Source organism: Epinephelus lanceolatus, chromosome 4, assembly GCF_041903045.1.
Source record: "Epinephelus lanceolatus isolate andai-2023 chromosome 4, ASM4190304v1, whole genome shotgun sequence".
Lineage (NCBI taxonomy): Eukaryota > Metazoa > Chordata > Actinopteri > Perciformes > Serranidae > Epinephelus > Epinephelus lanceolatus.
The window spans coordinates 23526686-23543999 of NC_135737.1; the positions used below are offsets into that span (position 1 = coordinate 23526686).

Consider the following 17314-nt stretch of genomic DNA (forward strand, 5'->3'; position numbering starts at 1 on the left):
CAGCACCTGAGTAGATGTATTTAGTTACATTCCACCACTGGGTAAAGTTTCTATTATATTATCTTGATGAGTTTGTGAGTATGACTTGACTGTGACTTGCTTGACCTGACCACTGACTTGACTCGGCTTGCTTGATTTTCACCACAGTGACTTGGGACTTGCTTGAGACTTGAAGGTTATAACATGAGACTTGCTTATAACTTGTACATGTGTACACCTCTGGACTGGGGGAATCAAAGTCGAGCACACTTTACAATAAATTCTTTCAGAAATAACACCTTAAACATTCAAATTCACCAAGTGAACTAAAATGAATCCTGATTCTGTCTTTGAGCTCCATTTTTTGGACCATCCTTTTGTTTCTTTCTTCCTCCTTTATGCTCTCCTCTGTCTGTCTGATTATCTGATTATAGGCATAGATTTCAGAGGGGACACAGGGTACACCCTTTTATGTATTTCTTTCTTTCTTTCTTTTATTTATAGTTTTGAATTGACATGTCAACACGTCCCATCTTGATATTTACATGATTACACCCCATAAAAAAAGTAGAAGACAAAATTGTCTGGGGTAGGACCCCCAATCCCCTGCTTCAAGTGTCTGTTGAAACAAAACTTAACACCCTTGTGTCTAACCGACTGTGTGTCTTTATTTCTCCCCAATCTTTGTCTCTCCCCCTGCTAATCAGTATATGCTGTAACTCAACATCTCATCATATCTGTTTTTGACTTGCTCACAACTATTTTGATCTCTCTGTTAGACAGTTTTGTTCTCACCATTCTATCAAAGTTACTGTCTGGCTTTTTTTCTTCTTTCTGTTTGTATTTCTGTCTTTTTTTGCACATTCAAGGGCATAATAGAATACAGTGAAACATCCAATACTCAGGGGCTTTAATTATCTTGAATCACCCTGTGAGGACAACTGTGATACAATTGCAGTCTCTTTATTGTTCACTTCTAATCAGCTTGTTTTCAGAAACAATAAGGTTGACCCCATTTCCCCTGAGTACATGAAGTCCTTTGAGTCTGAAATCTTGTTAAGGCTAACTTACAAGGAAAGGAATTAACTGTATCATAATACTGAGCATTCTGTCTTAGGGCAACACTGTCCTTCCTCTTTTGAGCGTCACACAGGGACATATTAGGTGAATAAGGAAACATATATGTCCTCAGGCAACAAAACATAGAGCATGTAAAATTCTCTTTGCTACACTCTCTGCTGCTTTGTTTTGTAGCCTGCAGGGTTTGTCCTGATAATGATACGCACAACAAGCTAATGACTCATTGATTTCACTGTATTAAACATGTGTAACCCCACAGAGGGGTATTTAACACAAGTGTAAGAAAAGTCGTGAAAAAAAGGACAGAAAGTTCGTAAAAGTAGTTACACATTTTGTAAAAAAATATATAAATCATGGATGGTGATGTTACCATGCAGATAATACTGTAACTACTTAAAAGTTAAACTGTATGTCAGATAATATAATAACCTTACATTAAATGTGCTTTTTAAACAATAAAACAGTGCTTCTAATGCATGGCTTTTGGTTTATTACTGTTAAAAATGTTTTTAAGGTTTTAATAGTCTCTTCTCACTCTGTAGTTTGTTGTGTTTCAAATTGGTTTGTGTGTACGCGCATGTGTGTGAGTGGACCCCACAAATGCTCAAAAAATATGTGGACCCCTCAAGGGAGGAAAACACGTATGTGTGTGTGTGTGTTTGAAAGGTATGTAACTAGTTTAGCAGCCTCTTGTGACATGGGTCCTCTGCCTGCCTCTTCATATCACTGAAGGATGAGTTCAGGGCCTATTCAGGCATGACACTGTGACATGACACACCTCATGTCCTTCTCCATTATGGTCAAGTGCTCATCCCAGTGTTTTGTTATTGCTGTTACTAACAAAACAGGGGGCTCTTTTCCATTGATGGAAGGCCCAGTGGAAATGAGGTTAATTTGACATTTGTGAAATGAGGCAGGTAGCATATATAGGCTACGAGGCAGCATCTCCCACTTGATGCACAAGACTGGAAATCTTCTCTGTGCAGCATTAATGCAATACAGCAAGCTAGGTTGATGTTATTTTTTAACAAGTATGTTTGAGTTAACAATGGTTTTCTGATTTTGCCAGAAATTTCTAAATTTGTGTAGACACTGTGTCATCTGAATGGGGTTGCTTTTTAATAACCACTGACAAATTATTTGGTGCTTTGTTAGCTTACAGGGTGCTTATTTGGCTCACTATTCACTGTTTATATCAATTATCCAAATATATATTACTTGAACTGGAATAAACATGCATTGGCTGTCAAGGGTGACTTAGCTTTAAGAGAGGATGAGTCATTTTTGGATGAGATCCGTAGAGCCCAGTCTTTCAAGGAGAAGGACCAGGGTTGTGTTTTTGAGTCTCCTATGGTGTATGATTTTTCCCTACAACTCCCACCAAGACCACAACCAGCAATGCCAAATAATACCAGGGTCCATGTCCCTTCCTGTGCTGGAGAAAAAGGGGGACATCATCTTCGGGGGACTCTTCTCCCTTCATGACATGGTGGTGGAGCCCAGTCTGTCCTTTTTTTCTAAGCCTCTTCCAGCACAGTGCACCAGGTAAGCTGTCTTAAGCTGATCCTTAAATTGCTGTGGCCACAAACTTTTGATTAAGCAACTGTTATCTCTGCTACCATGGCTGCATTTGACACATTTTTTTCAACAGGGCTTTACATTCATAACTGTGTTGAACATTAAAATTTCTTCAAGCTTTGCCTCAAGACATCTCTCTTTTTCCAGATTTAACTTTCGGACTTTCCGTTGGATGCAAACTATGATCTTTGCCATTGAGGAGATCAACGGAGATGGCAAGCTCCTTCCCAACATCACACTGGGCTATAAGATCTATGATTCATGCAGTACACCCCATCAGGCTCTGAAGGCTGCCATGGAGTTAGTGGGGAGTGACAAGGATTCAGAAATTGAAGAAGAAACACAAAGTAAAGGCACCTGTCGTGGGACCGTACCAGCAGTGATAGGAGATGGAGGCTCTACTCAGTCTCTTGTTGTGGCCCGTTTCCTGGGAGTCTTCCATGTGCCACAGGTAAGTCAGTCATAGCTGCTCAACAACTGTATACCAGTACTGTGTGAGAGACAGCAGTGTACTTTGCTTTTTGCCACCATGTTTTTCTGTTGTTACTACTACTGGAGAGGGTCAGCAGTTAGCAGTCTCAAATTCATAATTGTAATTCATGACTTTAATCTTTTGGCAACTGTGAGTTAAGTCCAGCCAACTGATTTCATGGTGTTTTAATGTTGGACATTGTAAAATTAAATTATCATGGATGTTTTCTTCCATCCAGATTAGTTATTTCTCCAGCTGTGCCTGTCTCAGTGACAAAAATGAGTTTCCTGCCTTTTTAAGGACCATGCCCAGTGACTTTTTCCAGGTTAGAGGCAGCAGACACTCCTGATGTGGCATTACTTCCAGACACAAACAGAAACATGTCTACATTTTCACTTCAGAAGCAATAGAAACTCTCTCATTGTCTCGCTCTTCCTCTTTCTTTCTCTAGGTAGATGCGCTAGTACAACTTGTCAAGCATTTTGGCTGGACTTGGGTGGGTGTGATAGCAGGAGATGATGCCTATGGCCGTGGTGGGGCAAACATCTTTGTCAACGAGGTGGGTAACACACAAAGATAAACAATTTAATTATAATAAAATGACATTTTGTAACTCTCAGTGTGTAACTTATTGAACATATATAAGTTATCATGTATCCCCCTGTTGCTCTCTTAGGTTAGAAAACTGGGTGCTTGCATTGCCCTTCATGAAGTCATCCCTAAAAACCGAGCACAGACCACCATTTCGTCTATCGTTTCACAGATCCGCTCCTCTGGGGCTCGGGTGATTCTAGTGTTTGCTGTGGAACAAGATGCAGCCGCATTGTTTGATGAAGCTCTCAGGCATGACACTTATGTTTGGAATCTTCCACAAGTCAATAGTATTTATAATATGATAAAATTAACTTTGTTAGTTTTTTGTTGATGCAGGTTTACTGAGTTTAAATTTATGATATGTTTAACATTGCAAAAATGCAATCTATATCTCTTTAATTTAGAGAGCGGCTGACTGGGATACAGTGGCTGGCCAGTGAGGCCTGGAGCACAGCAGCTGTCCTCTCCACCCCCAAAAAGTATCACCACATCCTCCAGGGTTCTATGGGATTTGCCATTCGGCGAGCACACATCCCCAGACTACAGGACTTTCTGCTTCGCTTGCACCCCTCGAGCCCAGATGCCCTTGCAGATCCCTTCCTGAAACCCTTCTGGGAAGAGGTGTTTCAGTGCAGCCTGGGTGTGCAGGTTGAAGGTCAAGAACATAATAATGAGGGTAAACCTCCATGCTCTGGAGCAGAAGACCTGAGGAGTGTAAAGAATATCTATTCAGATGTGTCACAGCTAAGGATTTCCTACAATGTCTATAAGGCCGTGTATGCCATTGTCCATGCACTCAAGGCTATGAGAAGCTGTGTGAAAGGAAAAGGGCCATTTCATCTGCAGGCCTGCCCAGATACAGACAATATACAGCCATGGCAGGTACCATTCCATATGTTCGGTAATTTAGATAAAAGTTATAGTGATGCTAGAACATAAGTGATAGAATCTGGTAATATTACAAGATGATGATAAGCACTTTCTTCCCTTAGCTACTTCATTACATAAAGCAGGTGAAATACTTGAACTCATTTGGTGATGAAACCAAGTTTGATGAAAATGGTGATCCTGCAGCCATGTATGACCTTGTGAACTGGCAGCTAAGTCCCAAAGGAGAAATGGAGTTTGTCACAACTGGCAAATTTGATGAGATGACCTCAGTAGGAAAGCAAAAACTCCAGATCCAGGAAGATATGATTGTATGGAATGGCAATGAAACCAAAGTATGAATCTCAATAGAATAAATCATGTTTTGTGAAATGCATTTTGTCCAATAATATCTCCACTATGTGACTGTTTTGTGACCAGTGTAGTATGCATTTCCTCTTTTGCTTAGATTCCCTTGTCAGTATGCAGCAGCATTTGTCCCCCAGGTACCCGGAAGGCAATCAGACCTAACTTCCCTATCTGCTGCCATGATTGTGTGGTTTGCACAGCTGGGGAGATTAGCAATCAGACTGGTGAGAAAAAGTTACTCTCCTACATTATGTTTGGTCGTCTGACCCACAGTTGCAGCTGTAAAGCCACAGTATTGCAGCTAAAGCCTTCTTGTCTTTCCATCAGATGCCATAGAGTGTGTGCGCTGCCTGACAGAGTTCTGGTCCAATGATGGAAGGACAGCCTGTATCCCCAAACAGGTGGAGTTCCTCTCCTTTAGCGACACCATGGGCATCACCCTGATGGCTATTTCTCTCCTTGGCTCCTTCTGCACCTGTGTTGTGGTCGTCATATTTTCTTGTCACAGATCCACCCCGATTATCAGGGCCAACAACTCTGAGCTGAGCTTCCTGCTGCTCTTCTCCTTGACTCTGTGTTTCCTGTGTTCTCTGACCTTCATCGGCCGGCCCTCTGAGTGGTCCTGCATGCTGCGACACACGGCATTTGGCATCACCTTTGTCCTTTGCATGTCTTGTATTCTGGGGAAAACTATAGTGGTGCTAATGGCCTTCAAGGCAACACTTCCAGGCAGTAATGTAATGAAATGGTTTGGGCCTGCACAGCAAAAGGCAATCATTACCCTTTGTACACTGGTCCAGGTAAGGGCAGCTGACCTTTCATTTCCTGTGAATAGTTAGGGGAGCAGTTTTGTTTTTTCAAATGTTGAGGTCTATTTCTTCTTATGCAGGTAATAATCTGTACAGTGTGGCTGGTTGTTGCTCCTCCCACTCCACACCGACTGATCCCACGCGAAAGCGTTATTGTCATTCTCTTGTGCGATGAAGGTTCACCTGTAGCATTCGCTCTCGTCCTGGGCTACATCGGCCTGCTGGCCTGCCTCTGCCTTCTCTTGGCCTTCCTGGCAAGGAAGCTGCCGGATAACTTCAACGAGGCAAGGCTCATCACTTTCAGCATGCTCATTTTTTGTGCGGTGTGGATAGCCTTTGTTCCTGCCTACATTAGTTCTCCAGGGAAGTACTCCACAGCCACAGAGGTGTTTGCTATACTGGCCTCCAGTTATGGACTGCTGGGCTGCATCTTTGCACCAAAGTGCTACATTATCCTACTAAGGCCAGAAAAGAACACATGGAAACACCTGATGTCGAAAGCTGCCACTGACAAATTCTAGAACATCATCTTTATTTCATGCACATATGGACTTCTGTCTCTGGCTTTTCCCAGATTAATACAATAAATATAATAACATTACTTCGAAATGTGTGATTTTGTGGGGAAAAAGTATGACAGTGGTGGTAGAGACAGTGTTTATAGACCTCCTGTCCTTGAATATGAACACTCGCATTTCACCACTAGATGGTAGAAGTGTGCTGTTAATGCTGCCTTCTGTCATTCATCATGGCCCATCATAAAATGCACAACCACACACCATTTTCCTAACCAAGAACTTTCCATGATGTTTTTGTAACTTGCCCTGTACATTTGTTTCACTTCTATTTTCTCACCTATGGTTTAGTTAAAGATCTTTTACTTTATTTTGCTCAGTGGTGTAGAAAAAAGTAGGCAGTACGATCACAGAAACAATACAAAAAGCAGTGCATCATCATTAAGAAGTGATGTTATCCTGTAAACCCCCTATAGTCAGTTTCAAGACCTCAAGATAAAACAGTCAACCATTTACAAAAAAGCATTCTCAAATCAAATGATTTTATTTCTCCAGTTTTATGACACTTCTTTGACATGCTCAGTAGAAATGTGAAGGACAGCTCATTGCTAGCACTGAATGGGATTTGGCAGCAGTGTCCATGCTGATTTGACCCGAGATAGAGTGATGAGGCCCAGGGTCTCTGAGGTATGCTCTGTGGAAATCCCAGCTGTCATTGGTTAATTAAACCCTCATACTCCAGAGGCCTTTACATATAAACATCACGCCTGGCTGTTCCCTGCAATAACAAACTAAAAACGTCAGACATTTTTTGCAGCTCTCCACATCTGCTCTCAGGCTAACATTGATTATCCACCACTGATTGATCTGTTGTTCCTCCCATGGCAGAGGAATAAATTGGAAGATGGAGAGACATTGAGTCTCCAACGTCCATCAGGGACAGACATGAGGAAAAGGTGTAGGGAGGGGCAGATGGAAAGCAGTGCTTTATTGACACTGTATTACTCGATTTACATTTATTTCCAACCTTCATTCTTCTTAGCCTTTGCATTTTTAACTCTTGTATGTGCTCTCTTCTGCATCATAAATTTCAGTGACTATAAGACAGCGGATTGATTTCTGCTCATAGTGCACAGTCTGTCTTTGTTTCATTTCAAACAGTAATCCTTCAGATCGGAGCACGTTTTGCCTGATTTAATTAAGGAAACCAGAATAGATCACTGCCATTCAGGGGTTAGATCATTTGAATGAGAAAATACTGTGTGATAATTTCTTCAATAAAATGACTGCGCCTTCAAATTACAGGCACACAGACGTAAAATGAAGTGTGCCCGGCTGTGAAAAAATGTATTAAAAATGTGAGTGAGTGTGGAGGAAGTCCAGAATTCATAGAAATCCATTCCTTGAAATACTGAAAAATAGATAACTTGACACATGATAACATAGATTTGCTGACAGCGTAGAGGTAAACACAGCAGGGAAGTTGAAAGATGTAATAACAGCATGACTTCTACAGTACTTAGATGCAGCTTTCTACTCAGTCTTGTCATCACTGAGTTTTTATACTAGGGCAAATGCTGACCAGATGTGTGGACACATGGGGGTTTACCTCATCCAAGACAGAGATTAGAGAAGTAATACTTAACACTGTGTCATGTACATTAAGTAATGATATCCCAGGGTGAAAAGAAGTGTTACTTAAGTTAACACTCAGTATTGAGAAAGTAGTTTGTAGAGTTGTAAAGCAAATATTCTGTTGAGTGTCTTTCAAATAACTCTATTGACAATCCACTTGACTTCTATTTGACAACTACTTGAGACTTTTTTCTTCCCACCTAGTTTTGAAGTGTTTGCACCTAACACCAGAAATCCAGGGGGTAAATTACAATTGCAGCATTTAGTTTCAGTTTGACAAGCACCATTTTTATAAGTTTTCAAGGCAACGTATAAAGATGTCAGATATCTCTTGCATGGATTGCTGATTCATCACAGTCATTAACACTGAAAAAAGATTCATTATGACAATGGGAAAGGTCTTAAAAGTATGACAAGACATGCAAAAGAAAGAGGAAACTTATCAGCAAAAGAGAAACATATGCACAGCTAGACCAATACCAATATTAGATAACATCAAATCCAATATAATATGTCATACCAACAGAGACATTGTTACCAAATATAAATATGTGCTTAAGTGGCTCTTATGCCTAAGTTTACACAACATTCTCCTTGTATTTGAATAGTGTATAGTAGTGGATAAACCATATTCAAGTTTTTCTTGCCTCATGTGATTATTTCTGGTCTTCACATACAGGAGCTGAAACACGAGTCAAAACTGGGACACTTTGCAGACTAAGTGGCCTTGGGTATTTTAAAATGGCCACTAAGGCAACATACAAATAACTGAATATCTATGTGAACCCTTCTAACTACTTCAAAACCTACCATACAGTTGAATCAATATCTCACATTGCCTGCAAAAAAGTTGATTTGGAGCCATTTAGTGCAGATGTAGGGCTATTGCATTTTATAGCGAGGCATAGTATTTCTGCTACCTTCTCTACTTTATATAAATGCACCAGTGACTGCATAGACACAGCAGGGCAGAAAATGGTTTTGAAGGAGTAAGGTGACTTTGCATAATCATTATGTAAGGGTGCAAAATTGAGTGAATGAATCATGTCTTGCACAGATTTATACCTCAACCTAAAATGTCCTTTCATTATGATGCCGTCTCTTTTAACAGAATTTGAGGTTTCAGTAATTTTTCATTCTTTAAACGTACTCTTTCAGATAGCTTTTTCTCCTGTTTTCTTTTACCTATTATGCAGTGAGAGCCAGTATCACAGAGGAGATGGGCACCATAGAAACTGCAGCCAAAACTAATGGTCTCTGCCACAATAGCACCATTCACCAGGGCCCATGTGGCTGTCTACATTATATAGGGCAACAAATGATCTGAAGGTCTTAAAATTCCTCTGAAATTGAAGTAGCCAGAGTGATGATGGCTTCTTTTTGATATAGCATGAGTCACTATGCTAATCTAATTAGGCGCCAGATCCATGTTTGGATGTTCTAAAATGGGAGGACAGATAAGAAATGTGTTGACAGAATGCAATCGCGAGACAGCGTTGCAGAGTTTCACACAAGGAATAATATCTGTGAGAGCAAACAATTATCACAGTGTGCAACACAAACACTCACACAGTCACTGTCTGATGAGTTAATGCCTCTGATGGGCTGTCATGAGATGATAGCATGATGAAATGTTTCTTTCTGTTTATGCAGAAATACAAATGCAGATATTTTGCAACAACATCCAGCTGCAGTGTTTAAAAGCTTAGATTAAATTATGTAGGCTACAGAAAAAGAGACAATATTTAAATATTAATAACAATGAAGATTATTAATTTCAAGAATATTTATTTATTCATTGCTTCTTTCTTTTTGTTGTTGTTGTTGCATGAGTCATAATAGAAACCATACAGTTTTCAAAAATTGATGCCAATTCTGTTTTTATTTTCATTTTTCTTTTATGCCTACATCTCTTGACCCTGAGGCATTGGTACTATCTGGCCATCAGTTGTTTTTTAGTGTTTCTCTCAGGCCTCAGAAGAATAATAAAACACTTTGGGGCAAAGATACAGAACAGAAGGCCATAACTTGAAGCCAGGATGGCAAAAATCTCCACTGCGACAGTGTACTTCCCAGGAGAGCTAATGTAGGCGGGCACAAAGGCCACCCAGACAGTACAGAAGATCAGCATGCTGAAGGTGATCAATTTGGCCTCATTAAAGTTGTCTGGCAGTTTCCTTGCTAGAAAGGCCAAGAGGAGGCTGAGACAGGCCAGCAGGCCAATGTAGCCCAGAACCAATGAGAAGCCCACCACAGAGCCAATCGCACATTCAAGAATGATCTTGGGTCCCCAGTGGTCCATGATGTCTCTTTCTGCAGGCTGAGGAGGAGCCAGGGTCAGCCACAGCACACAGATCAGCACCTAGGAGAATGAGGTTGGGTGGGAAATGAAGAGGGAGATTTGTTTAGAATGCAAAGACAATGAAAACTAAAGCAGACATCGTATTAGGAAATGGCAGTTTGTAACCTGCACTGAATCTCTATTTGTATAACTGACCTTGTCCTCATACGGAGAGGTATGATATGTGAGAAATATACGTATATGTACAGTACAGGCCAAAAGTTTGGACACACCTTCTCATTCAATGCGTTTTCTTTATTTTCATGACTATTTACATTGTAGATTCTCACTGAAGGCATCAAAACTATGAATGAACACATGTGGAGTTATGTACTTAACAAAAAAAGGTGAAATAACTGAAAACATGTTTTATATTCTAGTTTCTTCAAAATAGCCACCCTTTGCTCTGATTACTGCTTTGCACACTCTTGGCATTCTCTCGATGAGCTTCAAGAGGTAGTCACCTGAAATGGTTTTCCAACAGTCTTGAAGGAGTTCCCAGAGGTGTTTAGCACTTGTTGGCCCCTTTGCCTTCACTCTGCGGTCCAGCTCACCTCAAACCATCTCGATTGGGTTCAGGTCCGGTGACTGTGGAGGCCAGGTCATCTGCCGCAGCACTCCATCACTCTCCTTCTTGGTCAAATAGCCCTTACACAGCCTGGAGGTGTGTTTGGGGTCATTGTCCTGTTGAAAAATAAATGATCGTCCAACTAAACGCAAACCGGATGGGATGGCATGTCGCTGCAGGATGCTGTGGTAGCCATGCTGGTTCAGTGTGCCTTCAATTTTGAATAAATCCCCAACAGTGTCACCAGCAAAACACCCCCACACCATCACACCTCCTCCTCCATGCTTCACAGTGGGAACCAGGCATGTGGAATCCATCCGTTCACCTTTTCTGCGTCTCACAAAGACACGGCGGTTGGAACCAAAGATCTCAAATTTGGACTCATCAGACCAAAGCACAGATTTCCACTGGTCTAATGTCCATTCCTTGTGTTTCTTGGCCCAAACAAATCTCTTCTGCTTGTTGCCTCTCCTTAGCAGTGGTTTGCTAGCAGCTATTTGACCATGAAGGCCTGATTGGCGCAGTCTCCTCTTAACAGTTGTTCTAGAGATGGGTCTGCTGCTAGAACTCTGTGTGGCATTCATCTGGTCTCTGATCTGAGCTGCTGTTAACTTGCGATTTCTGAGGCTGGTGACTCGGATGAACTTATCCTCAGAAGCAGAGGTGACTCTTGGTCTTCCTTTCCTGGGTCGGTCCTCATGTGTGCCAGTTTCGTTGTAGCGCTTGATGGTTTTTGCGACTCCACTTGGGGACACATTTAAAGTTTTTGCAATTTTCCGGACTGACTGACCTTCATTTCTTAAAGTAATGATGGCCACTTGTTTTTCTTTAGTTAGCTGATTGGTTCTTGCCATAATATGAATTTTAACAGTTGTCCAATAGGGCTGTCGGCTGTGTATTAACCTGACTTCTGCACAACACAACTGATGGTCCCAACCCCATTGATAAAGCAAGAAATTCCACTAATTAACCCTGATAAGGCACACCTGTGAAGTGGAAACCATTTCAGGTGACTACCTCTTGAAGCTCATTGAGAGAATGCCAAGAGTGTGCAAAGCAGTAATCAGAGCAAAGGGTGGCTATTTTGAAGAAACTAGAATATAAAACATGTTTTCAGTTATTTCACCTTTTTTTGTTAAGTACATAACTCCACATGTGTTCATTCATAGTTTTGATGCCTTCAGTGAGAATCTACAATGCAAATAGTCATGAAAATAAAGAAAACGCATTGAATGAGAAGGTGTGTCCAAACTTTTGGCCTGTACTGTATGTGGCACACATAATTCCCCAGTGAATAACATGGAAAGTTGACTTTCACTTGTAAAGTGCCTCTCCAGTCTTCCAACCACCACTCTAAGCACCCATTTACACACTGGTGGTCAGGGCTACAGTACAAGGTTCCACCTGCTACTTTGTACTCAGTTAACCATTCACTCGCACTCAAACACTGATGGCAAATTGGGAATCTTGCAATATCTTGCTGAACTAGGAGGAGCTAGGGATCGAAACCCCAATCTTCCATTTAGTGGACAAACCAATTTACCTCCTAAGCCGCAGCCACTCACAAAACTGTTATCAGTTAAACACAGAATCACCTGTACCAGGGTGCAGATGGAGATGCCCAACCGCTGCTGAGCAGGACCCACATAACGCATCAGGTTCTCCCCCGGCAATGTGGAACGAAAGGCCACCAGAACCACCACGGTGCGGCTCAGCAGACAGGAGACACACAAAACAAAGCTGATTCCAAACAGTGTATGTCTTAGCATGCAGGACCAAGCCACTGGTCGTCCAATGAAAGCCAGGGAACATAAGAAGCACAACTTGAGTGATAGCAGGAGCATGAAGCTCACCTCTGAGTTGTTGGCTCGCACCTTAAAGCAGGAGAGGGATTTTAAAGGAAGGAGACACAGGGATAAATTACACCATGGTATTGGATATGGCCTTTTTTTATTTTGATGTTAATGGATCAGGAGGCTGCAATATCATTACTGCATTATTCTCACAGTATGATGAAACTACAATGTAATACTCTTAAAATGCAATTTGGCATCATGTGGGACAGTGCAATACTTTACCAAAGGTGTGTGTCGGTAGTAAAGGAAGGTGGCAAATGTGGCAGCTGTCAGTGTTGCCCCGACGGCTGAGATGACGGAGAGGACGATTCCCATGGTGTCATTGTACGAAAGGAAATCCACCTGCTGGGGAATGCACACTGTGTGGTTTGAGTTGGACCAAAAGCGTTCAGGACACCTAATACACTCCAGTGATCCTAAGACAGACAGAGAGAGAAGGCAGATGTGTTATAATTGTTTTCCACAGATAAATCTGATGCATAGACGAACTATGACACAATGAGCCCCAGAGCACAGACATGTAAAAGCCCCCCAGCCCTCTTGGTGGTCACCATTTTGAGCCTATTCATGTTTGTTTTGCATCTTTGTAGCCTCATTTCATTGTCATTTTGTGTCTCTTTGTAGGTGTTTTGAGTCTCTTTGTTGTAGTTTTGTGTCTCTTTGTAGTCATTTTGTTTCTCTTTAGCCATTTTGTGTCTCTTTCTAGTTATGTGTCTCTTTGTAGTTGTTTTGTGCCTCCTTGTGGTCATTTTGAATGTCCTTGGGCTTGTTTAGCATCATTTTGTAGTTGTTTTGAGTGTCTTAGTTCTTGTTTGCATTACTTTGTAGTTCTTAGCACCGCTTTGTGCATTATGCAACTCTGTAACTGTTTGTGTCTCTTTGCGACTCTTTTGCGACTTTTATTTCCTTGCTGTCTTTTTGTGTTGCTTTGTAGTCATTTGACTGTCTTACCAACAAAAAAAAAAATGTTAAAATCACTTCAAACAGAGGCTCTGGTTCAGGATTCCTCTGAGACCTTGGGCCCCTGGGCCTGTGCCCCATATACCCATTCAATAATCCATCTGTGATCTGAAGGCATTGCCATTATCTTTAATTAATCCTGAATAGTACATTTAAGTTAAGTCATAGCTTTTATTTAAGAATTAAGAGTTAAATTGGCTTGGGTCATTAATAGACAACCTCCCTGATTGCTTACATGCACTGGGAAAAGTCATTTATTCAGTAACTAATATGTTCATTGATTTTTTATTTTTTTTAACAAATACATCATAAAATGAACCCTGAAAATGACCTGTTTGGTTGCTGATTTCTCCCTCAGCACATGGCAGACAGTCAAAGCAGCACACAGGTTTCCCTTTCTGCACAGCTTTTCTTGTACCAGGAGGACACGGATTGCTGCACACAGACACAGGAACCTAGAATCATGCAGCCACAGAGATGGTTTTTGAGTGATTAAAACAGAGATTATCATAAAAGAAAGAGCAGCAAAAATAGACACCTTATGTCTGCTGCGTCCTCCCCACATTAATTTGTCCATGTCAATGTGAAACTGACCATCTGACCCTTGGGTTGACACAAAATGGCCAACAGTGACAAACTCTATTGTTCCCTGAGGTGTCACATGCCAGTTGATAATGTCATATGAGGCAGGTGGGTCCCCGTTCTCGTCAAAGTTCATCCATTCTTTCAAAGGTGTTGTGAAGTTCACTTCTCGTAGGTAGTGGGCTATCTGAAAGAGAAAAAAGGATGTTTCACATGATCTCTGATAATGGTAACATTTTTGGCATCTAGAGATAGTAGAATTTTATCTACTTGTACAGGCTGCAGCCTCCGGATGTCAGGACACTGGCCTTGCTGGAAGGGACCTCCTCCAGGTTCACAGGCCAGCATATTTTTTATTGCGTGAGCAATAGCGTACACAGCCTTGTAGACATTATATGTGATTCGTAGCTGGGACACATCTGTGTACAAGCTCTCCCCAATGCCTATAAGTGACTCATGACAGAGAATAGATAAGTCAATAAATCAACAATAATGTCACTGACATTGCAAATGTAGTTAAACAAAGCTATTGAAGTTTTTCAAGAATTCAGTTTTCAGTGATTAAAAAGATCTTCCCCTTTGTTTCATCTATCAAATTATGTGTTCACCTATGACCTCTGAGCCTGAACATAATGTCTCTCCCAGGCCAGCACTAAGAGAGCATCCAAACAGTGTTTCCCAGAGCTCCTTCATAAAAGGGTCAGACTCAAGTGAACTCAGGCTGGGATTTAAGCGAGCCAGAAAGGCTCCCACTCCAGGGATATCGGCCTTTCGCAGAGCAAATCCTATGGTCCCAGCCAATGAAGGAATGTTGCGAGGGATGGAGACAGTGCTATACGTAACCCAAGCCTCATTAGCAATCCACTGCTTATCCGTTACATTCTGGTGGACTACTTCCTCAAACAAAGCCTGACAAAGAGATAGGAAGCAAAGATGTGTCACATACCTAGGTGGATGCATCTAGTCTCCATAATATTTGTCTGTCTAAATACTATGAACTTATAAGGTTTGATCTTTAGTGAATAAAATACCTTGGCATCCTGGTCTATGAGAAATGTTACCACGGCTCTGGCAGTGGATTTCTGGATGGTTTCAACAATCCTCTGCATTGTCATCTTTGGATAGTCCTTGGAATGAAAAAGAGATACATTAAGTATCAAAGAGCTGCAGGTGGTAAGAAAGAGATTACTGCAAGGCAGAGAATGAGAAAGAAAGGAGGGGGGTGTATACTGACACTTTCAATATGAGGCATTACAGTACCTTTGGAATCACTTCATGGTAAGCAACACACACCTCAGTTCCCCTGAGTGCATCCATTAACATTTGCATCCCAAATCTGCCATAATCATCATCCGCAGACACCAGCCCCACCCAAGTCCACCCCATTAGGTGCAGCAGTTCAGCCATGGCCCAAGCTTGTGCAGCATCGCTGGGCATTGTGCGGAAGAACAGTGGGTACCTTCTGTTATCACTCAAACACACACAGGAGGCTAAGTAGCTCACCTGTGAAGAATAAGAGTGGTTATTTTAACAAACAGATGGACAAAGATATAAAAAAAAAAAACAAAAAAAAAACAGGAAAGAAATAGGCACAAGAGTGGAGTTATATTCAAGTTGTACCAGAGAGGAACATTATCCTCTGCATTTGACCCCATCTTAACTATTTAGGAGCAGTTAGGAGCTACTGTGCAAGAATAATGAATCAGCTTCAATTTTTGAAGGCTGTGCTTTTGTCAAAGGGAATTGTGGAAGTATATCTAATACCTTACATACATGTTTTCAATCTGGAAGACAACAGAAGCAACCATAAGAAGCCCATGTGAACACAGAGAGGACTAGCAAACTGAACACAGAGGGCTGACGTTAGACCTATTGGGGTTTGAACTCATGAGGTTTTGCCTGTGAGGCAGCAGTGTAACACTGTGCAGCCCAAACACAAACATACAAGACAAGAACAGAGACATATGGTACTGTAATCAGGATGAGAAATACTTTGCAACAGAACCAACAAGCACATGAATCATCATGTTTGCAGAACATCAGTTATCCTCACCATGGGTACATCAAACACCCCAAGGGTGTTTGCCACAACAATCGAGGCTGAAGAGCGTGCATCGCCAACAATAACTGGCACTGTAGGCACAGATCCACATTCTGAGTTTGCCAAATGAACTTCCTGTCCAGTTATCATAGCCATGGCTGCTAACAGAGTGGTGCTCTCTGCAAGGCAAGTATCGGCTGCCAGATAGCCAAGGGTGAAGTTCGGCAGGAGGTCTGGGTTACTGTTAATTTCCTCCACAGCAAAAATCATAGCCTGAAGCCAGCGATAAGCTCGCTGGTTAAAACTGCAGCAGGTGAGACACAGGAAAATAACAGCAGGAAAGATGAAAATCAGAAATCGGGAGATATGATGACAGAGTGAATTAAACACAGACTTAGTTCAGCTTTTCATGAAAAGAAAATATTTCATTTGTCAGAATCTTACATTTCACAGGAAGCATTAACCTTCTCACTTCGAAAATCCAGCTTAGGCTGCGGTGCCTTCACATGAACAGGGAACAGACCCCCAATCACTACATCTCCTGCCTGATAAACGCTACCTGGGATAGACTTTACCATCAGCTGGCAGGGCTCCCCTCCATAAACCCCATGGATAATCCCAACGAGGCAGCAGAGGAGCAGCGCACAGATATGCATCACTTGGAAGATAGCAGTGCAGCAAGGGAAATCCAAATGAAGGACATAAATATGAATAGCATTTATTAGTTAACACAAGAGACACAGCATATTAATACAGCCAGAGAAAAGTGATGAATGTATCGAGAGCCAAAAAAAACACGATATCCTGTGGAGAGAATTTGTGACCTTTATATCAAATATTCTACCAGAACTCTGTAACAGGCATGGATGCTTACTTGAGCAGCAGTGTTCACAAGTTATTTGATGCCACACCAAAGGAAGAAAGAGGAGGACAATGCATTTGATATACAGAAATCATTGCCACATGGGAGGTGGATCAGATTGTGTCTTAGCGGTAGGAGAAAATTAGTTTGTTATTGTAGGGAGAGAATAGAGGGTACAGTAATTTGGAGCTAACACAGTAATGGAG

At 41.5% G+C, this 17314-nt stretch overlaps 2 protein-coding genes across 2 annotated transcripts; one reads left to right on the plus strand and one right to left on the minus strand.

Moving 5' to 3' along the window:
- The first annotated feature begins 2264 nt into the window (after window positions 1–2264).
- Window positions 2265–6305, plus strand: LOC117259400 (extracellular calcium-sensing receptor-like). Its single transcript, XM_078167508.1, has 10 exons — window positions 2265–2604; window positions 2785–3088; window positions 3348–3434; window positions 3561–3668; window positions 3786–3965; window positions 4112–4585; window positions 4696–4926; window positions 5040–5163; window positions 5267–5739; window positions 5829–6305. The coding sequence occupies exons 1-10, from the start codon at window positions 2333–2335 to the stop codon at window positions 6267–6269; spliced, it is 2694 nt and encodes an 897-aa protein (XP_078023634.1). The 5' UTR covers window positions 2265–2332; the 3' UTR covers window positions 6270–6305.
- A 3526-nt stretch (window positions 6306–9831) lies between these two features.
- Window positions 9832–16827, minus strand: LOC117259199 (extracellular calcium-sensing receptor-like). Its single transcript, XM_033630450.2, has 11 exons — window positions 16691–16827; window positions 16259–16550; window positions 15466–15708; window positions 15237–15332; window positions 14814–15114; window positions 14476–14648; window positions 14162–14392; window positions 13955–14078; window positions 12886–13079; window positions 12403–12681; window positions 9832–10260 (listed from the first exon to the last, which is right to left on the minus strand). Exons 1-11 carry the CDS (start codon window positions 16822–16824, stop codon window positions 9832–9834), a joined length of 2496 nt encoding a protein of 831 aa, XP_033486341.2. The 5' UTR covers window positions 16825–16827.
- Window positions 16828–17314: the final 487 nt, after the last annotated feature.